This window comes from Odocoileus virginianus, chromosome 17 (assembly GCF_023699985.2).
Source record: "Odocoileus virginianus isolate 20LAN1187 ecotype Illinois chromosome 17, Ovbor_1.2, whole genome shotgun sequence".
In the NCBI taxonomy this organism is placed as follows: Eukaryota; Metazoa; Chordata; class Mammalia; order Artiodactyla; family Cervidae; genus Odocoileus; species Odocoileus virginianus.
Genome location: NC_069690.1, coordinates 31,939,008 through 31,965,938, shown reverse-complemented (window position 1 = coordinate 31,965,938; position 26,931 = coordinate 31,939,008). Strand labels below are relative to the sequence as shown.

At 46.4% G+C, this 26,931-nt stretch overlaps 1 protein-coding gene and 1 pseudogene across 8 annotated transcripts in view; one reads left to right on the top strand and one right to left on the bottom strand.

The window, feature by feature from the left end:
* Positions 1-26,931, top strand: part of SPECC1 (sperm antigen with calponin homology and coiled-coil domains 1) — a 195,976-nt gene that overhangs the window by 137,405 nt on the left and 31,640 nt on the right. For 7 of the 8 annotated variants that reach the window (XM_070479192.1, XM_070479191.1, XM_070479196.1 and 4 more), the window contains 7 exons: positions 407-480; positions 806-984; positions 11,802-11,947; positions 12,918-13,018; positions 14,879-14,960; positions 18,795-18,951; positions 20,529-20,631. In XM_070479192.1, coding sequence (XP_070335293.1) covers positions 407-480; positions 806-984; positions 11,802-11,947; positions 12,918-13,018; positions 14,879-14,960; positions 18,795-18,951; positions 20,529-20,631 — 842 coding nt within the window. Of the gene's footprint in view, positions 1-406; positions 481-805; positions 985-5,176; positions 6,587-11,801; positions 11,948-12,917; positions 13,019-14,878; positions 14,961-18,794; positions 18,952-20,528; positions 20,632-26,931 lie in introns of those variants that run through there. The other variant, XM_070479197.1, reaches the window with a different exon arrangement.
* On the bottom strand, positions 24,060-24,553 carry LOC110138941 (large ribosomal subunit protein uL14-like; annotated as a pseudogene).

Here is a 26,931-nt window from a genome sequence, read left to right as displayed (position 1 = left end):
CAACACAGCATTGTAAAGCAGCTATCCTCTAGTTAAAAATAAATTTAAAGAAAAGCCGTTCTTCCACATCACAGCAGCGAAGGATGTTCAGGTCTCCATGCTGCTTCCAGGCAGCCAGCGTGTGAGTGTGAGTGACTGTTGGCTCTCTTCCTGTAGCACTGTGAGTTTGTGCAGCCTGTCTCTGAGGCTGAACCCTAACCTCACATCACTTACGTTCCCACTCATCCTGTTTCTCTTGGAGGAACCCTCTGCCTCTGGCTCCCGTGCTCTGGGCGCTGAGCTGGGAAGCCCGGCCACAGGGGCAGGTCTTGGAGCCCGTGGCAGGACCTGAGGTTGCCTAGCTCCTGAGCTCAGCTCCCCAGAGTCTCAAGACACTTCTGACTCCAATCTGCCTATTCCTTTCCAGGCAGCGTGATGAAGCTGGAGGAACAGAAATCAGATCTGGAGAGGCAGCTGAAGACTCTGACGAAGCAGATAAAGGTAAGACATGGTCAGAGCCAGAGCATCATTCTACCCGAAATATCCCCATTAACTGAGGTGTGGACACCTTTGAGACACACCCTGACGACTCTCTGGCCCTGCTTTGTGTAGTAAACTTGCAGGGCCTGGAACCACAGTGTGGCCAGGAGGGAGGTTCAGGTGGCCTCAATTTCAGGGCTGGGACTCCCGCACCTGCAGGTGCAGCCTCCCTGCGCCTTTTCCCGGCACCAAGATCCCAAAGCCCATCTTTCCTACAGATACCCCTGGGCCCTGCAACTGTGGCTGGGGGGTCAGTCTGATGCAGGCACCAACTTGGCTCTTCCAGGACGAGACGGAAGAGTGGCGGCGCTTCCAGGCTGACCTACAGACGGCGGTAGTGGTGGCCAACGACATCAAGGTTGAGGCCCAGCAGGAGCTGCGTGCTGTCAAGCGGAGGCTGCTGGAAGAGGAAGAGAAGAACGCCCGGCTGCAGAAGGCGCTGGGTGATGCACAGGCCCGCGGCAGGTGGGTCCCGGCCACTCTCCCCACCCAGGATACGGGGATGTCTCTGCCCTCACTGAGCCCTCACCTTCCTTCCAGGTCCCTCTGCTGCTCTGTGCCCACCCATGACCAGGTTATAACTAGCTCTGTGGCCAGGTTATAACGAATCCCCTGGCGAGGTCATAACTAACCCATGGCCAGTGAATAACTAACCCCATGGCCAAGTTATAACAAGCTCCATGGTAGGAACAATCCACCTAGCACCATGACTGCCGTTCCTGGTGATGAGGAAGCTGGTTACCATGAGGACAGAGCTCCAGCCAAGTCCTCTCTGGGGTCTGGAGGAGAGGCTGCTCTTCCATCTCAGTGTTGATTCAGCACCCCATGTGGGTCATCCTCACTCAGTGGGAGAGGCTGACCCGCTACTCAGGCTGACTGATGGATGCAGATCCCACCCACTGTCCTGGTGCAGGGTGTGTCCTTTCTTAGCAGCTCCTGTATGCTCCCTGCAGAAGAGCATGAGGTAACTCACTTTATTTCAAAGGGTCAGCATGGAGAATACACATCGGACCAATACGAGATTCCCTTCTTTTGGGGGGATGGCCAGGGGGAAGACATCAGAGGCCACGTTTTCCCAACAAGCCCGTCCTCTAACAGCGACCTTTCAGAGGAAGCTGTTCCCAAAGTGAGCTCAGAGTTGCTTATTGTTTAAAGTTTAAATGGTTTCTGGGCAAGATTGTCACAGTATTTTAGGCTTCAGCTCATGCATTGCTGTCTTTCCCCTGTCAGGAATAGATGTCCTTAACATTGATGTTCTTGGTTATTAGAAATTATTTTGAATTTTCAGATGTCTCTCAATATAAAACACAGTAGAATTTAAAAACCCTTAGTAGGTTCTGGATACAGATTTGTACAGCTTGCACTTTATAACTGTTTTCCAGGGTTGCTGGAGGCTGGATTCCCAGCCTCTGGGTCTGATGTAGTGTCATGAATTTCATGGCAGTGGAAGGGGTAGATTTCTGCCCAGAATTCTGTTTTGATTCTCTTAACAAGCTTGCTTCGGTCAATCTCGTGGCCCTTTGTTTATGAAAATTAAGATCATGATTGTGTAGTGAAACCTATACTTTCTGGCCACCAAAGCACATGAATTTTCAGTTCAGGGAGCAGCCAAGTAGGAAAGCAGATTTTGTGGTGTTCCCTGTTGAAATGACTGTGGGTTGTTCTGGTTTGCTGTGGTGTCTGCTTTTGTTTGCTTGTCCACGTGTCTTGCTTTTCTATTTTGTGTCTTTGGAGGAAGAACCACATCATAACTTGCATTGCTTCATATATACGTCATCTCACAGATAAACAGTGAAAGACAAGCCCTGAGTGTAAGATGTGGCCCTCAATAAGTTATTGTATAGATTCTAAGAAACAGGTCAGATTATATATACAAGCGTGATGTCACAGGATGCCTACATGTAGCTTGACCACTTAGGGCCCCCCCATTTGCACACCTAACATTTTCAAACTTAGGGGCACTTTTTTTAAACACAGTACATTTCTCTTTTGATTTTCCAGTGATTTGCAAACCTACCTTCCAAATAGAGCAGTTTAATCCTTTATCACACAATATTACAAAATTTGAGAACTGACACATTACTGAACCTGTGCCATCAGTGGGTTTCTTGGCCGTCATTGCCTCAGGCCACCCTCCAGACACTTGCCAGAGTGGTTTCTTACCTGGCTCTGGCTGCCCTGACCAGCCGCCTCTTCTAAGTGTTGGCCTTGGAGAAGTTACTTGCCAGCAGCACCGCCTCTCCCTGAACATACCACCTGAGCCAGACCTGGAACCAGCTCCCACCCTCTGAGGTCCTGGATCAGTATAATGCTTCCATCTTGGCTGCCTGGGTTCTTAACTTTGACAGTCACCTAACAAGAACTCAGAAGTCATTCTTGGCTCAGCCACAGCCAAAGAACATGCAGAAAATTCTGATGAGGTCCTCCAAGTATTAGTACAACAAGAGAGGGTAAGAGCGTCGTAGGAGAAGCACCTCCATCGTGACTCCAGGTAGACCGATTCGCCTTCTCATCAGCTGGCTGTCAAGAGAACACAGGCCAGCAGGCGGGTGGGCGGTGGGCCTGGGTGTGCAGACGAGTTAGCATTTGTTCCCAAGAACTCAGTACCTAAAACAGTGGAACGTTACTTAGCATCCTTTTTTTAGATGACTGTAAAACTTAGCTCATTAGCTATCTTCAGCCCTGTGATATTTTCAGAGGTATTTTTATTTTGGAGTCAGAATAATCGATGTTAAGATACATGGCACAGTTAGGCTCTGATCTCACTTTTGCAGGTTTTCTTCCCAGACCAGTCGCCTTCATCTCTTACATGAGGAGGTAAGAGTAGGTTGGGTTTTAAGACCGCCCACCCCCAGGCTCCACTGTTTTCTGAGACGAGTTGATGGGCTGACCTTTCTCTGATGGGGAGTCGTGGACTTGCATGCCCACTGAACCATCTTCCTGACAGAAGCCTGGGGTCTCCCTTACATATGCCACCTCCACGCGAGGTTGTGGACCTCATCTTTCTCTTCCAGGAATCTGAACAAACCTGTGTAGTTTTTGTGGACCTGAAAGTGGGAGTTTTGCCAGACACATAAATTATTGGATGAAAGGATCATGAATAACTTTTTCAACTCTGGCTGTTTCTTGTTTTGAACCATTAAGGGAAATACAATGAGATTAAAACTTTCATCAAAATTGAAACAACAGATATTCTTCCTGAAAAATTGAGTCCTTGGGCCTGGCAGTTTCAGAGAACAAACATGCAACTCAACTTACTGCCTCGATGGGCCACATGCAGCCTCTCTAACAAAAGACCCTGTCAGTGAGACATGCATGACGTGAGTGTCTCAGACCATAGCAGGGACAGACTTCTGTGTGTCTGCTCTTACCGTGAAACTGTTAAAACCATTGTTTGTAGGAGACTTACTCGATTTCTGCTGTAGTTATTGTGTGACACCAATGAGCAGCCACAGGAAACATCTTAAAGAGCTAAGCACGTTGAATGTCTGTGCATAATTAGCTGTGCCAGCTTCCAAACTAGGACATTTCAGGTGCACGATGTGTCAGCCTGTGTTGCTGATTCTTGCATTGCCACCCCTGCAGCCAGCAGCATGTGGCCTGTCACTGCCAGCCTCCCTGGGGTCGGCTTTTAACTCTGTGTGTGCGCCTGCATTCTGACGTCAGTTGTGTGCCTCTGTGAGCCCTGTGTTGTTCTCACAGCTGTAACATGTCACACCGCTCACTGGGTGTCTGCGGCTGTCACTGGAAGGGAGGTGGGGTGTTGAAGGTGTAGCTTCATGGGTCCCTGGGATTGTCGACATGTCCAACCTCCTCCCCATCCCCCCCTTGGGGAAAGGCCAGTTCTCCAGGGGATTCCTGCGCACTTTCTGAGCAGACCTCACATGCGTACCTCCAGCTTTTGGGCTGCTGGCATTTTATTTGGCCTTTGGGGCAGAAACTAGTCCTCCAGTATCCTGGCAGGCATCACCCTTTGACTCACACAAACGTGCATTTTCGTAGCTTAGCTTCGCACGTGTGGCATCAGAGAAGCCGTCTGTACTGCTGCAGAGCTGTGTCTGCTGGCCTGCTGCCTGGCCCCGTCTACAGATTCACTTTGAAAAGTGGGCCAAGGACGTGTGCCTCCCCGAAGCCTCTTTAGCACTTGTGTGCCGTGCCAAGTCACTCTGTTGTGTCCGACTCTTTGTGACCCCAAGAACTATAGCTCACCAGGCTCTTCTCTCTGTCCATGGGGTTCTCCAGGCAACAATACTGGAGTGGGTTGACATTTCCTTCAGCACGTGTGTACACAGCATGTGTGTATCATAACAGAAGTCCTTTTTCTTTTTTACTCTTAACTGTAGAACATTAGAGGGACCCACAGGCCATTCTGTCAGTCACAGGGGCCTGATGTGATTGGTCTCCATCATCTCTGCCGACACCCTGTCTGTCAGCGAAGGTCTAGTGGGAGGAGCCTGTTCATGGCATTCTTTCTGTCTGAAGACCTCTTGACTTCTGCACGGGATGGGAAAAGTCAAAACCCAGGCGTGCTGATCCTGTTCTGGATCTGAGCTGTCCCCCCGGACACTGCCAGCTGTCAGTTCTGATGTGTAGACTGCGGTCGTGTTACGTGGAGTAACCCCTTTACCAGCCTGTGCCTCCTGTTTCTATCTTCCAGCTCCATGGTCTCTGTCAGCTAGCAGAGCAGGTGGAGGAGGAGAGGCCGCCCAGCCCTGCCGCGATGGGGAGCCACAGCCATTTCTGTGTGAGAGGGGGCATGTGTAGAGGAGGAATGCCCTTTTCATAAAGAACCAAACTGTCTCCTTAGAACAGCCATTGTCTTGAACAGTCGTTGCCAGCAAGTCTCTCTGCCTTTTTTTTTCTTTTGCATTTTGGAATCAACTCTGCACAAAGATGATCCTTCCCTCTTATTTTCTCCCTCTTTCTTCTCAGAAGATTCAGCAGTTTTTGAAGCACAAAATGAAGTTGTTCTGAAAACAAAAGACAAAAAAAACAAAATACGAGCCTGTCATGAAAACATTTTTTAAGAAGCAGCCAGAGTGCTGAGTGAGGTCCGTGGCTTTGCATGTGCAGAGAGAACACAAACCAGGCCACACGTTACTTTTTGGAGTTTATTTTTATGCTTCCTTTTGAATACGGTATCCGAGATAAGCTTGAAATTAGCACTAGTTTAGGTGAAATAGGAAGCTGTCCACGTGACGTCTCTGAAGAAGTTAGAAAGCCCTACTTCCCCCATGTCAAGCCTTAATTTCGCCTTTTCAGGCTGAGGTCTGACTTCCTCACCTAGTCCAAAACAAGCCACTGCCACATGTTGGGCTGACTTCCAAAATCTCTTTGGGGTTCTGTTAGATGTTTGCTTGATCATAAAGGCTGTGGCTGAATCAGACACTTCCGCGTGGTGACAGTGCTGACCAGAACTGCATTGAGAGCTCACGAGCGTTGGCAAAAGCCTCGTGAGTAAGCTCACCTTGGAAACTTTTAAAGACTTCTCCAGTCCAGAATTGTGTAACTCAGAGGGATCCAAGGTTCAAAGTGAGACTGTAAACTGTTGGAAGTGCATCCATTTGTGAAGATCTAAGTCCAGGTCAGTAGCCTCCTCCAGGCAGAGACCACTGCAGCCCTCGTGTGAGGAGTATCTGGACCATCAGCTACCGTATAGGAGACGAGACGAGATAGGACTTCCTGTCTGCTCTCCAGAGACTTAGGCAAGCTGGTCAACTCAGGAAGACATTGTGGGAGGTCAGGCCTGAGAGCCCAGAGTCACTAGAAGACTCAGCTTGAGAGGTCACTGTCCTCTCTGTAAGAATAGTTTCGATACCCGCTGGAATTGTTCTTGTGGGATAGGAATTTATATATCTGTAAGTTTACCTCAGACTGAAAGTCCTTACGATGATATAAAATTCACTTGCCTGGTATTTCAAATATAAAAAAGAAAAACACAACCTCAGCTTCAAATGCACAGCTGTCTCTGCCCCACATATTTTGATCTGTCTTTCTTGGGAGACTGTTGACTATTTTTATATGTAAGTGTTTATGAAGTGCTAAATAAATATGTAATTATTTAGAAGAGTCTGTTGCCTGATTTTTCACCCCTGGCAGGACCTCCAGGTCACTTTGTTCCCAGTTTTCTGGCATGTGTAGTTTCAGAACTTAAAAGCCACATCAGATGACTAGAACCAAGGCAGGAGCAAAGCTTCATTTTCAGTACACTTTGTAGACAGGAGGTTGACTTTTAAGTGCAAATGCTATTTTTTAATGATTTCATTATTAGAAATAAGAGGGCATGGAGCAAAGATACTAATTTTGCATGAATAAGTTTTTAATTAAAAATTTTTAAGTATCGGAAAATGCAGTACATGGGATTTGAGGTCCAGAGTTGTCTTGTTGAAGTCTAAAAACAGATGATTTGGTGATTGACTGTATTGGATTTCTTCTTAATTGTAAAGTATTATTTAGGTGAACTGATAATAAAATGGAAGTATTAAACCCCTCTGGTAGCATCCTGGAAGGCAGTCAGTGTCAGCAGTGTTCTCCGCCCATGGAACTGAAATCCCACATTGACATCATTCAGTTCATCCATTTTCAGAAAGACTTTGCTAATATGCCCTTGTTCCTTTTTCTCTTAAGTTGGTTCCCCTTGAAAATATTTTCCTAAAAAAAAAAAAGAAAATATTTTCCTGACCTTACGAGATTGCTAATAACACTCAGCCTTTCATTTTACATTGTCATCTTTTGTTTATTCTCTTGGTTTTATTGCATTCTCACGGCAGAGGCTTTTCAATGTCTGAGTCTGTTTCTTGTCCTTTGTTTACACATCTGTTCTCCCTCACATGCAGTGAGTCTCTTCATCTTACACCATGAGATCTGTCTGTGCGTCATGGCCTGTTTTTGCCCATCTCTTATTCCTGCTTCAGTGGATCCAAATGTGTCAGGACCTGTTCTCTGCCCAGGATCAGTGTCTGGATTTTACCATCATCTGTGCTCACCCTGCCCAACCATTCTTGAAATCTTCTTGTATCTTAAGCTAGAGGAGAGGCTCTTTAAGGTAAATCTCTGCTGAATGTCAGAGATACAGGTGCTGAAAGAAATGCAGCAGAAGAGGTGCCAGCGAGGAATTCACCAGTGTCCAGTTTTTTTTCTGTTTGGCGCAGGTGGTATGTGGGAGCCGGCTTTGGGGGTCTGTTTTGCTTGGTCATTATCCATTTTAGGCGTGTCCTGTGGCTTTTTGCTACTGTCCTTTGTGCCTCAGATCAACCACCCTGGCCTCCTCAGATGGTCATGTCTCAGTGTTCCTGACCTTTTGTGGGAGGAGTGCTCCGCATGTCCTCCAGGCACCGCTCCCAAGCTGGCCCTCCTTCCAGGACCAGGGCTGGGAAGGACTCGGTGGGCTGTTCTGCACCTTCACTCTCCTTGCAGAGGAATTAGGGTGAACTGGTAGTATTTTCTCTTCTTGCCCCACCCCTTCTCTGTGTAGCAGAAATTCTTCACAGTCTGAGGCCTGTGCATGCCGCTTCCAGTAGCTTCAGGGGCTAATGCAGGATTTTTATGAAATGTTCCTGTGGTTCTTAAATTGCCATGTTACTCTGGTCGTTTTTATTTGTCCTAGAAATGCTTATGTTGCAATTCAGAAGTGAAATTCAGAGGACACTTGACACCTGAGACAGAGTGCTTCCCAATTCCTATCTCATGTGAATCTGCAGACTTCTTTCAGAGTGTCTTGTGTATAACTGAAGGCACAGTTTGGGAAGAATACCTTACAGGTGGAGATATGGAAGAGCAAAGACCTGGAGGAAGGACAAAGAGGAACAGAGCTCCAGACATCCAGGCTTTGGTCCGGAAACCAGGCAGGGTGCGGGGAGTCTGTGCAGCACCAGGAGGGCCTGGGCTGGGCTCTGTTCAGTAGCTGAGAAAAGAGCCATCAGGAGCAGATCATCAATGTGCCCAGTTGGTCTTCTTTACAAACCTTGATCAGGTGATTGTGAAGACAGCAGTGATATAATGTGATGTTTCCCAAAAGTCATTAACATTTAAATATTTTAGAACTAATTGCACACAAGAACTCACATGTCCTTGGAGCAAAACTGACAACAACACCAAGCAGTGTCCTGTGTGATGACACAGAGCTGTAGAAAACCAACAGTGCTTTAAGATCCTGTTCCATAACCTAACAAGGAAAGTAGTGCATTAGGGAGGTTGCTCAGTCATCAGTCATGTCCGACTCTTTGTGACCCTGTGGACTGTAGCCCACCAGGCTCCTCTGTCCATGGGATTTCCCAGGCAAGAATACTTCCCAGGTGGCTCAGCAGTGAAGAATCTGCCTGCTTCTGTAGATTACAGAGTTCTTACTCTTCCTCTGAACAGAGGAGAGGTCATACTTTGTTTATTGCTGGACTTGTTGCTGGTTGATCCAAAACCATCTGATGACAGGCTGGTGTCCCTGCTTAGGATTAAAGTGCTGATGAGATCAACAGCATTCTTAATGACTTGTGTTCTTTAGTTCTTCATTTCAGGCTTTGTTTTGTGGCTCCGAAGACACACTCACACATACACACACCCACATGCATGCACACATGTGCAAATGCACACACATAGCGGTTACATAATGGGGTGGGTCTTTAGTCTCATAGCATCTCTAATCTACTTAAACCCCTTGCAGGGTTTCCTCACCCTACTTCTTGCTGGCCCAGCCCAGCAGATGGAAGGTGTGGAGCGTTGCCCATCATACCTGCAGGCAGGCGAGGTGGGAGTGGTTCCAGCATCCTTGCTACTCTCTTAGGCTTTGAAACGAGTCCTGTATCATCTGATGCTGTGAATCACATAGAAGCTTAAGTAGTTGAAGGGAACACCTCAGCAGAATGTTGGATTCCCCGTTTTATTCTTATTAAATTATCAAGGAGTGAAATGAACATGGGCTTTTTAAAACGACCTTCCTTTGTCGTGTGCCCTAAATCTCCCCAGTCCCTGAGGAGGCAGATCATGTACCTGGATGGCTAAGAAGGTGCCCACTTTCTCACATTCCTAAGAATGCCCAGGACAGAAATGAGAGGTTTTCCTCTGCCTGTACCTAACCTGATTCCAGTCTTTTCTGCATATTCACCATCTGATTTTGTCCTATGTGACATAACAGGGAAAGTAACCCAAACCAACCCTATTCAATGTAAAAAAAAAAAAAAAAACCTACCAGTTTCTGAAACACTTGATGTTGTTCAGTTGCTCAGTCATATCCAACTGTGCAACCGCATGGACTGCAGCAATCCAGGCTTCCCTGTCCTTCACTATCTCCCAGAGCTTGCTCAATCTCATGTCCATTGAGTTGGTGATGCCATCCAACTGTCTTGTTCTCTGCCGCCCCCTTCTCCTCCTGCCCTCAATCTTTCCCAGCATCAGGGTCTTTTCCAGTGTGTCGGCTCTTCACATCAGGTGGTCAAAGTATTGGAGCTTCAGCACCAGTCCTTCCAATGAATATTCAGGACTGATTTCCTTTAGGACTGACTGGTTTGATCTCCTTGCAGTCCAAGGGACTCTCAAGAGTCTTCTCCAGCACCAGAATATGAAAGCATCAATTCTTCGGCACTCAGCCTTCTTTAATCTCACATCCATACATGACTCCCTGATACTAACTTCCCAGAAAAGTCATTTGTTACTGATTTTTTTTTTTTTTACCTCAAAAGAAGGTAAATACTAAAGTGTAGGGCAGTGTGATTTAAAGTGTGTTTTAAGTTCTGTTTTTCCAAAATTTATCCTCCTCATGTTGATAACAGAGCAACAGGAGAAAGCTTTGAGAATCAAAGACAAGTCAGTTCAACCACAGAAGCTTCCGAGTAGTCACATTTCTTCCAAAAAAGATCAGTAAATAAATATTTTAAACTTCCATTGACCTTATTAAAATATGCTGCCAGAGTATTCTGTTTGAGCTATTCTCATAAATTAGTCATCTTCTTGCAAAACAGCTGTAGCAATTTGATATAATAAAAAGAGCAGTGATTTAGAAATCAGAAGTTGGGCGATGTCTTGGCTCACTCACAGGAAGATTAAGTGACAAGCTAACGTCCCCTGGATGAGGAAGGTTGACCCAAATGGTCTGTTTTAAGAGGCTCTTCCATGAGTCTGGGGTCTTCCCTGGTAGCTCAGCGGTAAAGAGTTTGACTGCAATGCAGGAAACCTGGGTTCGATCCCTGGGTCAGGAAGATCCCCTGGAGGAGGAAATGGCAACCCACTCCAGGAGTCTTGGGTGGGAAATCCCATGGACAGGGGAGCCTGGTGGGCTACAGTCCATGGGGTCACAAAGAGTTGGACGCAACTGAGCGACTAAACAACAGTCTGAGTCTGTGCTCCAGCTTGGAGACCACAGGGAAGACTGACCGCAATTGTGCAGGAGAGCTCAGAAGAACCACTGCCTCACAGGGAGTTGTGGTATTGTTCTAGAGCACGGTTACCATTCCTGTTCCTAGGGGTGGGAGGGTTCACGTGTGAGTCAGGACTCTGATGTTCCTGAGAGATGGCAGCCTTGTGAGTTTAAGCAGAAGGGGCTTGCAGGATTGCTGGGGGCCCCTGTGGAGAAACAGACCCAGGCCTAGCCTCCAGTAACAACTCTGGAAGTTCCCACACACAGCTGGGTTTCTAGGTGAGTGGCTGCCTCTGCCCTGAATGGGAACTTGACACCAGGAAGCTGCCGGCCCGATCCGAAGCTGCCACCAGTTTCCAGCAGCAGGAGCACCTTGTCTCTGCTTCTTTCCATCTCAGCGTAGTGAATGCCCTGTGCCCTGCCTCTCCTCCCCAACTCAGGAGTCTACATCCGGCCCAGTCTTCCTGGCCAGTGGGGTCTAAGCCTTTATCTGAGATCCTCCCTGCAGGGGTTGGGCTCCTGAGGTGTCATCTTTCCAGCCTCTGTGTACCAGGTGGGGGTTGGAATTCACACGAATTCACCAACCTGTTGTATCCACTGTGGACAGTAAGATAACTATTTCATGATAAATAACATTTGTTTTTTTTGTATGTTTATAGTTTACAGAGTAAACGTACATCCTTTTCATTTAGAGCTCATGTCAAGTCACTCCATATATGAAAATGCCGTCTCTGGCCATTCCCGAGAAAATGTCTCTGATAAAAGTTGAGTGGTTATTTCCTGGAGATGCAAAGCTAATACAGAGAGCAGGATTTTCAGTTTGGGTTTCTTATCCCAGACTCATTCTTCTTCTCCACATTGGCTGTTTCCATCTTTGTCCTTCCCCGAATGGGTATGTCCTCCAGCTTTTCAACCTTATTTGCTCTTTGCCATGCAGACCAGTGAAGGAAGAGCCCGCGCCCTCGGAGGCAGATGCTCCTGGCCGGTGGCCCAGCGTCTATATGAACAGGACTCCTCCAACACCTTCAGAGTCTGCAACCACCGTGAAGTCCCTCATCAAGTCATTTGACTTGGGACGACCAGGTATTCTGTCATTTTGTTTGATAGGCAAAACTCAAATTCAGACCATAGTGTCATGGATCCAGCCTGTCCTCTGCTGTGCTGGCCCCACGTTGGTGCAACCAAGAGGCCCATCTCAGACTATCCACATGCAGACACCTTGTGCAGTGCTCGCTGGGGCTGCATGAGACAACAGAGGGGAGTTGTCTTGCCTCTCCTAAACTTCCCTTCAGCTCCTGCCCCACCCCTTTCCTTTTCTTCCTCTCTGTCCATTAAATCCAGATGACCACTGTTGCCTTCTTACCATCTCATGAGGATTAGCAGGGTTAGCCAGAGGCTTGTCTCCCAGGAAAGGAGGCGCTGGTTCCATGCATTGGGCTGTCTGGCTGGCACCTAATACAATCTGTCATTCCTGATCGTGGGACATTTCCAGCTTTTTCTGAAAATGTCTCCCTGACCCACAGCTCACTTTTGTTTGCCATTATCTGCATATGAGAAAAATGGATCTCTACCTGTCTACCCTGAACTTTCATGAGCACTGTTCTTAGAAGGAATCTGTATTCAAAACACGATGAATGTCTTCCCTTGATAGCAACAAATATGTTCATTGTACCAGGAGCCAGAGTAACAGCCAGTCCTAGGACGTTGTCTCTGCTGAAACAGTTTGCAGCTGAATTGGATTAAGATGAGCCTGCAGACAGGAGGATATGAAGGCCCGGTGACAAGATTTGGTTGTGAAGGTGGAAAAGGAAAGAACAGTGTAGTTTGTGTAAGAATGTGTTCTTGCTGTGGCTGCCTCAATACCTGTATGTTCTCCTGCTCCTTGTGTGTCCTTGTCTAAGACCAGCCCCCATCTAGTTAACCCCCGACTCACTCCCCAGTTGAGCATGAGTCCAGACCAGAAGAGGGTGAAAGAGCATCAACAAGGCAGGAAGTATTATTTGCTGTTTCAAACTGGAACAGCATAGAAACATCCTGCCCCTTTTCTTGGCAGGTGGAGCTGGGCAGAATATTTCTGTCCCCAAGACCCCCCGGAGTCCCCTGAGTGGGATCCCTGTAAGGACGCCCCCAGCTGCCGCTGTTTCTCCAATGCAGGTATTGGTGCTCACAGGGTGTGGGTGGGAGCCTGTGTCACGTTACCCAGGCAACAAAAGGGATGTGGAAACCAGTTTGTTTATTTTTTGAGGTGCATTGATCATCTATTTTGTTTATTTATTTATAAATTTTTTCCATGCCACATGGCATGTGGGATCTTAGTTCCCTGACCAGGGATCAAACCCAGGCCCCCTGCAGTGGTAGTGAGGAGTCTTAGTCACTGGACTGCCAGGGAAGTGTATGAATATTGTTTTTAATAGGCCTAAAATAATAATAATGAAGCTTTCATCAAAAATTCCGCTCCAGTGCCTGGTGAGGGTCTAAGAGAGACGCTGTAAGCATCATACAGTTTTGTTGATGCCTCTTTCTTGGTTTTCCATAAGATGACACTGTCAAAGTTTTCAGTTAAGTGAAGATTTTATTTTTTACACTAGAGTGGACATTGATCTTTTTCTCAAAGAATTTTTTTTTAAAGGCCCAGAGAGAGTGCTTGCAATTTATAAATTCTTAAGGGTTCACTGCATGTAACCCTATGGTGTGTTTGCCATCTCCTAAAGGTCTTAGACCAAAACCCCCTGGCATTTCTAAGACCAGGGCTTTTGATGTCACTAGGAGCACTCAACGTTCTGCCCCTATGAAGCTGAAGTTGATGTACTTGTCAGCGAGCTCTGTTGTCTGACATCTTTGGTAGTTACGTCTATTGTTTGGGATCTGTTATGCTTTAAAAGAAAAATTTTATTTTTTTTTTTTTACTTTTTCATCCTTGAAAGTAATTTCTCCACCTTCTATGTAAAACCAAATACAAGTTATTTATTTTTTATGATAATCATTGTTTATTTAATACAAGTGAACGAGGTCATGCTTTACTTTCACCTATTTGTATTGAGCCATAACACAAATTTGCTGGTAGAAGTTTAACAACTGGCTGTTTAGGAGAAAGAGCCCTGATTTGTGGTGTTTGCCAGTTTCTCTGATGTCAGTGTTGCCATCATTGCCGATTTCTTTATCCATTCATCTGTTAATAGACATTGAGGTTGTTGCCATGTCTTGGCTAATGTGAATAATGCTACAGTGAACATGGGCATGCAAATATCCCTTCAAGACCCTGTTTTGTGTTCCTTGGGTAACCACCCAGAAGTGATATTGCTGGATTACATGGTAGTTCTGTTTTTATGTTTTTGAGGAACCTTCCTGCTGTTTTCCATATCACCTGCATGGTTTTACATTCCCACCAACAGTACACAAGTGTTCTAATTTCTCACATCCTCACCAATGCTTGTTTTTTCTATGGTTGTTTTCTGCAATGACCATCCTCACAGGGGTGAGGTGATACCTCATTGTGGTTTTGATTTGCATTTTCCTAATGACTAGTGATACGGAACATCTTTGCATGTGCCTGTTGGCCATTAAAAAACAGTATGTTTACACACATCCTTGAATATACATAGAATATTCCAGGAAGATGTTCACAGATGTGATGAGTAATAGTTGCCCTGGGGAGAATGAGGTGATGGGAGTGAAAGGGAGACTGTGCTTTCACTCTGTGTCCTTTCTGTTCCTTTTGAGAATCCTGCCAGTTGCATCTCAGCTCACCCCATATTCTTGCCTGGAGAATCCCAGGAACAGAGGAGCCTGGCAGGCTACCATCCATGGGGTTGCAAAGATTCGGACATGACTGAGCAAGCTTGCATGCATGCACACCAATTGCATTTATTACCTGTCCACTTAAAGCGGTTGTTTTAAAGGCCCCCCCCCGCCCGGTGACTCTAATGAGCTTGAGAACTGTTGTATGTACACACAGAAGCACATACACACACCACTTGTTCCTGGTGTGACCTGTGTGATGCCCTTTGGTTTCAGAGACATTCTGCCTTCAGCGGTGCTCGACCAGCCAGCAAAGGAGTGACTCAGCGCTTGGATCTCCCAGACCTTCCCCTCTCAGGTAAATCACTGTAACACATTATTGGCCAGAGACATAAATCACTGTAACACATTATTGGCCAGAGACATATTAATACACCTTTTGTTACCCAAATGTTATTGACCTGAGTGTTTCAATATTCACTTACATAACAAATCGCCCGCCACAGGCATTAGTTTCTGCGAAAATCCCCCAGTCACTAAAGAGTTAAATAGAAAGTGCTTTTGACTTGTGTGTTGTAAGGTTAACTTTTCTTTTCTCCTTTGCATGAAACTGAGCTTAGAAAAAGAATCAGGGGCGTTTGTTGCAAATGATTCAAACTCTGAATATGTGTATTATGACCGTGAGATCCCAGCTGTGTCCTGCTGGCTATAGGGTGCCTGAGTCTGGGAGAAATGTCAGGCTCTGCAGGTCTTTTGCTTGTTTTACTAAATCTCAAGAGCATATCTCAAAACTCTTATCTGATTCTGAAGGTCTGTTGCTCCCATAATTCCTAATATATGCCTGAGATCTTTGTCTTTGAATGTAGACCTTTTCCTGTTGCTATGCCTTGTTTTGAAAAATTTAAATCCCCATGATGAAGCACCGCTGTGTCGGCAGGCCTCTCGTGTCCCATTTTTGTTCCTTCTGTACCTGCCATGCTGATGGCTGATGTGAGGGAGCCGTGGATGGGGGACTGGGGCAGACAGCATGGACTTCAACCTTGGCCCCGCCACTTACAATCTGGCTCTGGCCTGGTAATCCCAGCCCCGGGTGCTGTGGTTCCCTTGTCTCTGAGACAGAAATCCTGTGGTCCACCTCTGGGATGGCTTGGAGGATTGAGTGAACTCAGCCAGGCTGGTGCCAGAGCCTTGCAGGGACTGACTTTTGCCACCTGTCAGAGCCCCAAGGCCTTGGCCAGGGTTGCCATCGTCTAGAATGTGCACTGGGAGATAGATACTTGTGTGTGAGGTCACTGCTGTGAGGAAACATGGAAAGAACACTGACTACCTGGTTCTTCGTGCCTGGAAGAAGGAGTTGTTCAGTCGCTAAGTTGTGTCCGGCTCTTGACACCATGGACTGCAGCATGCCAGGTTTCCCTGTCCTTCACCATCTCCCAGAGTTTACTCAAACTCACGTCCATTGAGTCCATGATGTCATCTCATCCTCTGTCTCCCCCTTCTCCTCCTGCCCTCAATCTTTCCCAGCATGAGGATCTTTTTCAGTGAGTCGGGTCTTCACATCAGCTGGTCAAAGTATGCCTCAGCTTCAGCACCAGTCCTTCCAATGAACATTCAGGGTTGACTTCCTTTAGGATTGACTGGTTTGATCTCCTTGCAATCCAGGGAAGAAGGAGAGAAAGCCAGAAACCTAGACCACATAGAGAGAAATCCTTTATTTCTAATGTAAAACAGTTTCTGTGACACTGAATAAAAAAGGAAACCCCACTCTTCTCATTTTTGATCATGGTCGAGCACAGATTTATCCGTAAAACATTTGTTTCTGTGACTGTAAACTCTTTCACCTCACCAACTTACTTTTTTCCCTTCTGAATTTTTTTTTCTTTTTTCTTGTGACTTAATAAGATTTTATTTTAGCCTTAGATAAAACACTGACATTGAGAATTTAAAGATGACCTTGGCCCATTCCTTGCATTTTACAGGTGAGAGGCTCAGGCCCTAAAGAGCTTAATCAATTTACAAGAGCCACACTGCTTGTGAGGAGCTCAGGGACAGGAAGGACTTTCCCTGACTCTTTTTGCCATGTTGCCTTCTGGTGACGAGGCTGGTGATCACTCCAGTTAGCAACTTCATAAAGAAGTGTGCACGGTTCATATAGGACTTTGGGTTGTCATAATGACTCTTAGGAAGAGGGAAGTGGTGACCAGAGACCATGGGTAGTCCAGGGTCAGAGGAGTAAGGAATCCAGGGGAGGCATCCATGTTGAGTTCTTCACACTTGCTACATGATGTGGAGTAGGAATAACTCGGTTATAAGTGCAATGCTGCCCGTGTTAGTTTTTAAAATTGTAATAAAATATCTGTGGCTTCTCAGATGGCTCAATGCTAAAGAATCCGCCTGCCAGTGCAGGAGACGTGGGTTCAATCCCTGGGTCAGCAAGATCCCTGGAAGAGGGCATAGTAACCCACTCTAGTATTCTTGCTGGGAAGTCCCATGGATAGAGGAGCCTGCTGGGCTACCATCCATGAGGTTGCAAAGAGTGGGACACAACTGAGGGACTATACACACACACACACACAAAACACCTGTAACAGGTTTACCATCTGAACTGTTTCTAAGTGTGTTAGGTGATCTTTTATTGTTAGTATTGACATCTCTGTTCCTCCAGCTTTAGAATTTCCCTTTTGTAGAGAAACCGTTCTTTTCATTGACAAGATAAATACTGACACTGAGATTGCCTGGAAGTAGTAACTCATCCTCAGCTCCCCTCTTTCTCTCCTTCCTCCCCCCGCCCCACAGGTGCCTCTCCACCTGCAAGATGGTTTACTTGGCTTGGAAAGGCCCGCACCCTGGAAATTGCCAGCTTTCCAGCCAGCCATGCAGCATCATGTCCCTAGAAGCTGCAGGACCTGGGGTTAATGCACTGTTTTTTGTTGTTCCCTTTAGTGATGTAAATGCTGTGATTCTCTGCTCTTCCCAGCTCATTAGCCACACTCCCAACCTGACCACCATAATTGATGCTAATGGCTGTACAAGTGCTTTCCCCACTGTTTATGGCGTCGAAGGAGGGGACCGTGGGCTTTGCCTGGTCGTTAGCTGCTTGTGGCATCGAGCAAGTGACCAGGTTCCCACTCCCGAGTCGTCTGTGTGTCCAGCTAGACACTTGCAGGAGTCTTCTCCCGATCTGCACCTCAGTGGTCCTCTAGGAAATAGCCTCGAGGGAGTTCAACCTGTTTCCTTAGCTGTTGAGCCTCAGAAGAAATGGTCTCACTGATTCCTAGAGAGCAGGCCCTGTGGCTGGCATGGTGTCCTGTCCTGTGAAGTGGGCCTCATTCCTGGTGCCCAGCATTTCCACCTGATGACCTATCAGGCGTCTTCCTGCCACACCCTCTGCCAAGTGCCCATAGATAGAACATGGGCTTTTCCTGGGGCCAGGCTGGTCTGGTGGCCCTGACGCCCTGTGTACCTGCGGAGGCTCTTGGGAGCAGGGCCTCTGGTCAGTGCGCTGCTGGTGCCATCCTGAAGCTCGGAGTAACTGTTGAACAAGGGCAGCTTGGCATTGGTCCCTGTGAACCATGGAGCCGATCCTGCCTGGAGAGTCCTTTCTAGAAAACACCATGTCCCTCTTCGCATTTTTATCACCCAGTCCAGAACATGTTATCTGTGTATCTATCTGAATCTGGGGTGTGGTTTGTTTTATAGTTTTACTGGAGTAGAGTTGATCTTCCCAGGTGGCACTAGTGGTAAAGAACCAGCCCGCCAACAATGCAGGAGACAAGAGACATGGGTTCAGTCCCTGGGTCGGGAAGATCCCCTGTAGGAGGGCATGGCAACCCACTCCTGTATTATTGCCTGGAGAATCCCATGGACAGAGGAGCCTGGAGGACTACAGTCCATGGGGTCACGAAGAGTCGGACATGGCTGAAGTGACCCAGCACACACAGATGATTTGCAGTGTTGTCTTGGTTTCAGGGGTGCTGCACAGTGATTGAGTGTCTGTTGTGTGTTCTTTTATACAGTTTTAGTGGAGTGTAGCTGGTGTACAGTGTGTGCTGGTTTCCGGGGTGCTGCACAGTGACTCGGTACCTGTTGTGTGCTTGTACATGACACTGATGTGAGGACTGAGTGTACTGGACAGTGTGACCTTCCGGGTCTCTCCTCCTCCAGGACAGTAATCGTGTTGTTGTCCCCACAGATCTCCTGAAGGGAAGAGCTGAGGACCTGAAGCCAAACCCTTATCTCCACAAGAGTCCGTCTCTTGAGTCCCTGAGCAGACCCCCTTCTCTGGGCTTCGCAGGCTCCAGGCTGCTGGGCGCCTCCCCTGGGGGCTGGAAGCCACAGAGCAAACTCAGGTACCCATCAGAGTCTGTACCTCCCACCTTTGCAGCATCACACCAGCTATTATGATGTCTTACAAGGCTTGGGCCAGAACTGTCTTCCTTCTATCACTTCACGCTTCTCCTCCTCGGTCCACCCTCCCCTGAGGTTGCAGCCCACCCCCAGTAGCACGGACACCCCCTTTTCTGCCTGTGCTGTCTGACCTCCATTTGTTTTGTTTTTTTTTTGACCTACATTTGTATTTAATTCCCTGCTGTGCACTGTGTGTGCTTTTGTCCTCACTTGGGCTGTAATTTAGTGGACAGCAAATACTTCATCCTGACGCTTGGATCTCTCCTCAGCCCCTCGTGTTGTGATGCACAGAGCTGCTCACTCAGTAAATATTTACGAATAGGCAGGTGGATAAATGGACAAAATTGGCTACTTGAGGAGTAATGGCTTTTTAACAAACATTAGAACTACCATTATGAGTATTAGAAAAGGGTTTTATAAAAGCCTGAACACCTCAGTTCAGCCATTGTCAAATCTTTGGGTGTGGTCTGTTTCTGGACCCAAATATATGAAGTCATATCTTTCAGAGGTTTAATTTAAAGCCCAAGTTGTTACATTTCTGTCTTGTTTATTTGGAGGGGATTTAAATAATCAAAACAGGTTTTCAGGACCAGAATTAGTGCTATCCCAAAATTATTCTTTTCTTTTTTTTTTTAATTTTTTAAATTTTTAAAATTTTTTTTAATTTTTAAAAAAATTTTAATATTTTTTTAAATTTTTTTTATTCTTTTCTTTGAACCAGAGATGCATACAAACAGACTATGTATATGTTTCCATGCTATTTATATTATACCTTCATTGTAAAAGGTTAGATTAGTGAGGTTAGTTTATTATTTCATTTTTTTATTCATGTCATTGAGACAAGCCAATAATAGAATAGAAATTTACTTTGGTAATTTTCGTATTATTATCATTACAGTCATGTCTATTTTCTTTCTTTCTTTTTTTTTTTTAAAGAAAACTGGTAAATGTTTCGTTTATTGAGAAATTCTTTTCCAAGCCTTCGTTTTAGTCTTCCCTAATTTGTCGTGCCTAGAAATTTGGCTGTCAGTGATGAATTAAGACCAGGCATAGTGAACACTTGCAAAGTCACAATAACTTCATTGTTAATGGTGACGCTGACCATATAAACTCCATTCCCATCACCTCCCATAAGCAACTAGTCTGGTGTTCTTAAAATGCTCTTCCAGTATACCTTGTGTATGTTACATAGAAATAGGTGTAGCTTTGAAACATCTACTGTTTTCTATAGGTGTCTTTACTTTAAATGATGATGTACTTAATAAATAAAAGGTTAGAAGGATAGAGCAGCAGATGGATTTAAAAAAAAAACCCTCACCAGAGTCCTGAAAGCCAGGAAGCACTGTTCCCTTTCTGCTTCATACCATGAAATGTAATAAAAATGTGATGTTAATGGGACTGGTGGGCAATTTCTTTAGAGTCTCGTTGGACAGACCTCAACTTTTGCTTTTCTCATCTAGTTAATTATTTCCTGTGTATTTGTGGGCTCTAAACGTCAGCATCTCCGCTTTCTAACTAGTGTGGAAAGAAGAGACCCCCTGGCGGCCCTGGCCCGGGAATATGGCGGCTCCAAGCGCAACGCTCTCCTCAGGTGGTGCCAGAGGAAGACAGAGGGCTATGCGGTAAGGCTGGGGGCTGCCAGCGTCCAGCGGGCTTGGGCGGGTGACAGCCTGTGTCCTGTGTGTGCACCGGCTTGGGCGGGCCCGTGTGCCTGTTGGTGTCGGCTCTCTTCTCCCAGGCAGGGCTGCTGGCGGGGTGGGGGTGGGGGCAGGGTAGGACCCCAAGGACCCATCACAACTTTCAGAAGACATGACTTCACTGTGGGCCTGCGTCCCCTAGGGTAGGGGACCCTTTATTTGCTCAGAGGCCGAATAAACCCCCAGCATTGCTCCCAACTGGCTGCTTTGCCCAAGGAGGCAGCTTTCACTAAATCATCTTCAAAAGATGGTGCCTTTTCCTGATTCACACAAAGGCCGCACATGGTGGGCCTTCAATCTCTTCTGAAGTTAGGAATTGCTCATATTTAGTTGGAGAGTTTCCGTTTTTGTTTTCTGTGGAGGTTGAACAGGGAAGGAATACTTGATATAAGTTTGTTTTTTTATAAGGAAATGTCATACACAAAGATAAAAATGTATAAATCATAGTTTATTGAATGACTGTGGACGTGAAAACCCATAGAGTCACGTCCAGGAGCGGAGCACAGCTGAGCCCACACCACTCATGTGACTTTCCCGTCGTAGCCCCCATGACCTCCACAGGTGACTCTGTCCCTAGTTCTATTCCTGCTGGCTTTCTATAAAATTTTGGGTCCCTAAATGCCATATCCATTTTGCGTGCATTTGAACTTTATATAAATGGAATTAAAACCTGTAGTATTTCCATCTGTGTTTTTAAATTGTTGAGATTTACCTGTGTTGTTGCCTGTGAGTAGGGTTTATTCATTTCCTTCTCCAATAGTAACCTATGGTATGATCACATAATTGTTTACTTACCTGTTCTGTTGTCGATGAGCAGGTGAGTGACTTCCAGTCTGGGGCTCTTACAAATCTGGTATCTTCTGTTGGTATGTTCTTGTAATGCCTCTCAGAACCCACTAGTGTCCATTCCTTCTGGGTGTATACCTAGAAATGGACCAGGTGGGCCACAGGATGTATGTGTGTTACAGCATGGTAGACCATGCCGGACAGATTTCCAAAGCAATTGTACAGTGTTATCACCCACCAATGACTTGTGTGATTTATGTTTTCTCTACTTTCTCCGCAGCACTTGCTGCTGTTGGTTTTGTTGCTCCCAGTCACTGGGGCATGTGTGACGAGAGGTCTTATTGGGCTATGGCTTGCTTTCCCTGCTGGCAGGTGAAGTCGGACTCTTCTCTTGTGCTCCTTGGACGTCCCGCTGTCTTTCCTTAGATGCCTGCTCAGGCCTTTGCCCATTTTTAGAATCAGATTGTCTTTGCTTGTTGCTTTCAGGGATTCTTTTTACATTCTGCACACAGGTCCTTAGTCAAATAGACAATATCATCTCCCAGGGTGGTTGAATTTTCACTTTTCCTTTAAGCACAATTCTTCATTTTAATTAAGTCCAATTTATTAGTCTCTTCTCTGATGATTAGTGCATTTTGTTTCTGTTAAGTTGAACTGTTTTACCTTCCTGTTAAGTAGGTGTCCTCTTTAAAACTGCCACCTCCTTCACTCTCCTTATTCAGGCCCAGCTCCCTCCCCCACATCTTTACCCTATTTTTCTACAAATCCTGAAACTGTTGGCACCACAACAGTCCTTTCCCAATGTCCAGCTTTGAGGAGCAAGAAGACCGGGCCTCGGCTGAGAGTCAGCCCAGAGGGCCAGGCAGAGCCAGGTTCTCTGTGCAGCACCAGTCAAGTGTCTCCAACTCAGACTGCACCCAAGAAAAAAGTGGCCCGTATCTGAGTTTCTTCATTTTCTGTTAAAAATGTAAAGAAAAAATCAGGGTCATGACCAACAACAGAGGCCCCCCTGGTGCAAATGTGCTTCTGGCCCGTTGTCCTCTTGGCTCCTCTGTCACTGTCTGCCTCCGCCCTTTCTCAAGGGTCAGACACCCTGCACAGGACAGGAGTCAGGGATAAAAGTTGGTTATGGGGGTTTTCAGGGTGAGGGAGGTGGGCCTGGTGGCCAAAGAGGAAGCCGGGTAGGACTCGTCAGCCAGGCACAAGGTCTGACGGTGGTGAGCCCCACGAAGTCACGGGGGTCAGTGGCAAAGTATCACTTCTTGTTTTACAGAAATGGGTGAGGGACATGCTGGGATGGTTATGAAAAGAATATTAAAAATTTCAGAAGGAATCGGCCCTTGAATGCAGAAGGTCATTGTAATTAGGGTTAGACAAGAGGGTTAGACAAGATATTTCCAGTCATGAGAGTGACAATGACGTTTCTTGCTGTCTTGCTTTCTTTCCTTTGTTTTCTTTTGTGAACATCTTGAACTTGTTTTCAGAGCATCTCACATTGGATGAAGCCCAAACTTATTTTGCCTGAAGAGTGTCTTTCATTCATTGTTAAATCTCTGTAAACTTAGAGAGAAATACAAATCATATGTGTCTGATTTATCTACTCTTCAAAAAATATCCTCTGTCTAGACCTGTTTGTCTAAGACAGCCCTCTAAAGCTTATTCTCTCCGACTTGGAAAGCCAGAAATAAACTGTAGAAAACTCAAAACAGTTCAAAAACCATCTTTTAAAAAACCGATAACCATGTAATTTTGACTGAAAATGATTTCTTTTTACCAAAGTATAGTGTGATAGGTTAGATCAGAATCCTCCTTATATTAATTCAGTGGGTCTTTATCGAGATGCCAGGTTGGTGCCACATAATATTTAACTGCTGGTAAGTCATCTGTGAATGAAACAGGCGACACCTCTGCTCCTGTGGAAACTACGTTCTCATGGGAATGACAATTAATTAAAATTTAAATGTGAAATATGTACCAGATTGGAAGATGGAATGTGCTAGGGAGAAACATAAAACCAGGAAAGAGGATTGGGAATGATGTCAGGTGTAGGGGTGCAGTCTTAGCAAGAAGGTGGGAGAGGTGATGGTTCAGCTCACCTGGAGAAGGTGAGGACTCATGTGTTTATCTCACCAAGCTCAAAGGGCATGGCCTTAGGGATGTCTCAGTTGGAGTTTAAGTAACGCCAGGTGGCTGCTCTGTACAGCAGCACCGAGGGTTAGATGAGCAGGCATGGGTCACCCCACATGAAGTCGGGCAGTAAACAGGCCTGCACTGTGGGGAGGGGTCTGCATGGAGCCATCTTATCAAAAGGAGACCCTTCCAGACAGTCCACTCAACTCAGATTCCTTTGGGCCTTTTTGGAAAAAGCCAGACTCCAAGAAGGCCCCGCAGGCTCCTGCCTATGGGTCTGGTGCTGGCCGTTCCTTCAGCTGCATCCCCACCCCACCCCTACCCATGGAACCCCCAGACTCTCTTCATCTGCTTTCCCTTCCCTCTCAGGGGTGTGACATAGAGGTTTCCATCTCTTAAGGTCATTACCAGGAAACCTTCTTTTTTTTTGGGGGGGGGGGAGCAAATAATTTTTATTTTTTACAAATACACCAAAGAATCATGCAATGCTGCCAGCATTGGATGCAATCCTGGGCCACAAGTCTGCACATTCCTTTGCAACTGGTCCTGTGATGGCAGAACCTTTCATCTCGCCTTTATTGTGTACTATGACCCCTGCATTATCTTCAAAATAAAGAAACACACCATCTTTTCTCCGGTATGACTTTCGTTGTCAAATTACCACCGCTGGATGTACCTTCTTTCTGAGCTCTGGTTTGCCTTTCTTGACTGTAGCCATCACCATGTCACCCATACCAGCAGCAGGAAGTCTATTCAATCGTCCCTTGATCCCCTTCACAGAGATGATATACAGATTTTTGGCTCCTGTGTTGTCAGCACAGTTGATCACGGCTCCAACCGGAAGACCCAAGGAAATCCGGAATTTCGCACCAGAGGACCCACCACGTCCTCGCTTCAACATCTTGAAGGCCGGAAAGGCCAGGAAACCTTCTAAAGGAGCAGAAACTGAGATGGTGGATAGAAGAGCAGACTTCTAAGATGACGCCCAGTGCCTTTCACCCTGTGCACTTGCTCCCAAGTGTGGCAAAGGGGCGATCACCCATAAACCCGTAAAAGTTGAGAGTCTCCTCTGAAGCATAACAACCCACGCCCTTGGTGGATTTGAAGGTGAAAGCGACGTGTGAGGAGGTGCTGGCGGCCAGAGAGGAAACCAGGACTTCCCAGCATGAAAGCCTTGAAGCGCCGAAGTCCTGTGACACCCAGGAAGTGCCGTGGGGGCCCCAGCAGTTGTGAAGTGAACAGACTTGTCCTTTTCTGCCTGTCCTGATGCCCTCAGACCTCAGCCAGGCTGACGGTGTGCAGTTCGCTGGACCTTCTGCTGTGCCTCAGCCGAGGGACCTTGACCTGAAACAATGATGAGTGCGTGGTCCTGGGGCAACCCTCCAACCCGCTGGGAAGCATGATGAGGCAGAGCCACCCTGCCCTCCGCAGGCGGCACCTTGGCTGTGCTCCCAGGCCCTACAGTGCCCTGGACTGTGTGGCCCACACTGGTGAGTCAATCCGGGTCATACACCAACACCACGAGTCCACCTGTGAGTGGATTTCCTCCCAGGGCCTTCAGGGCAGAGCCTGGCCAGACTGACACCTGGACGTCTGACATGAACAACTGGGCAGGGCTCCCTGGACTTCTGACCCACCAGACACCGGCCAACAATTAGTGGGTGTCCTGCACACTGCCGGATTTACAGCAACAGAATTCTAGTCAAGTAAAGCTACTGGGGTCTGGAGGTAACAGAGAGAGCGCCCACTTCTCCCTTAGATCAGATTGTTTGTTTTTCCTGTGATCAACCAGGGACAGGCTTTTCTTCTTTGGGTCATTAGTGTACCACTCATTGTTTCTGTTCCTGCGTTTCTGTCTACAGCACACTGCTTCCCTGAGGCTCAGGCGTGACTTTCCCATTCGAGGTTTCTCAGTGCTACCAGGGCCCCTGCCTGTTGGGGTCCCGAGTCCTTAAGGTCTGATCAGGGTCAGGCACGGCACTTTATAAATGCTTCTGGTGATGAATGTGTAGTTGGCACTGAGCACCCAGGCGGGGTGGCAGAATTCTAAGACACCCTGTGATCTCTGCTCCCTGGCATTTCTCCCACAATCATGCTGTGTTCATGGCAAAAGGCATTCGACAGCATAGTTAAAGTTGCTGATGAATTGGCCCTAAAATAGGAAGGGAGATTACCAGTGTGGGCCTAACCTCATCACATAATGGCCGTTACTGGGTTGGAGATGGGAGGGGAACCTGGGGAAAGGAGCTGAGAATAGCCTCCAGTTGCTGACGGCCAACAAGGAAATGGAGATCTTGGTCTTACAGACCTATGTAGAAACCTGTCTCCAACCTGGACAGACCTGCAGGCAGATTCATCCCAGAGCTGCCAGGCGACGCTCAGCTGACAGTGTATTTCAGCCTTTGGGGAACCCTGAGCTGAGAACCGGCTACACTGGCCGACCTCTGACCTTCAGGAACCATGAGGACACAGACAGGTCACTGGGCCCCAGAATTTGTTACACAGCAAAAGAAAACTAATACAATGACTTAGAAGGCAGTAAAAATGCCTGACCATTCCTAGCCAGACTATTTTCAAATTATGTTTCCTGTAAGGGTGAACTTGGGTATCATTTTACATATTTCCTTCTACGTCAGTAGTGCTCTAATGTTTTGACACTTGAAGTCTGAGGCCTTTAAAACTTTAAAACTCAGCCTGTTAAAACTTGCTGTGTCCTGCCTATGTCCTTGACCAGGTAAATCACCAGTGTTGGCCTCCCAGTCAAGGTGCCACCCATGGAATATACCCTTCAACACAGAAACTATGTTTCTTGGTATTTATTTCAAGGAAATAGTCATGGATGCCTATGAAGATACCATTTCAAGCAAATTTATCATGTTTTATTCATTTAAAATTATTTTTAAGGAACTGGATGTGATACAAGTATCTAATAATAGGGTAATCAAATAAATTTCAGTATGTGTGTACAGTGTAATATAATATAACCCTTAAAAGTCATAGTTTGAACAAATATATTTAAAAGCAGTGGGGAAAAATGTACCCAATGCATTAAGTCAAAAATCAAATTAAAAAAAAACTCAAATTTGAAAACACTGTCTAGTGTGATTCCAATTCTGTAAAAAGAAGTTTATACAAATGTTAACAGTGGTCATTTCTGGGAGAATACTTAAAATTTATTCATCCTTTCTTATAATATTTTCATTTTCTGCTATGAACGTGTAAATTTTTAAAAGAAAAAGTTATTTTTAGAATTGCATCTTTCTAAAGAAAGAAGGGCTTCCCAGGTGGCTCAGTGGTAAAGAACCTGCC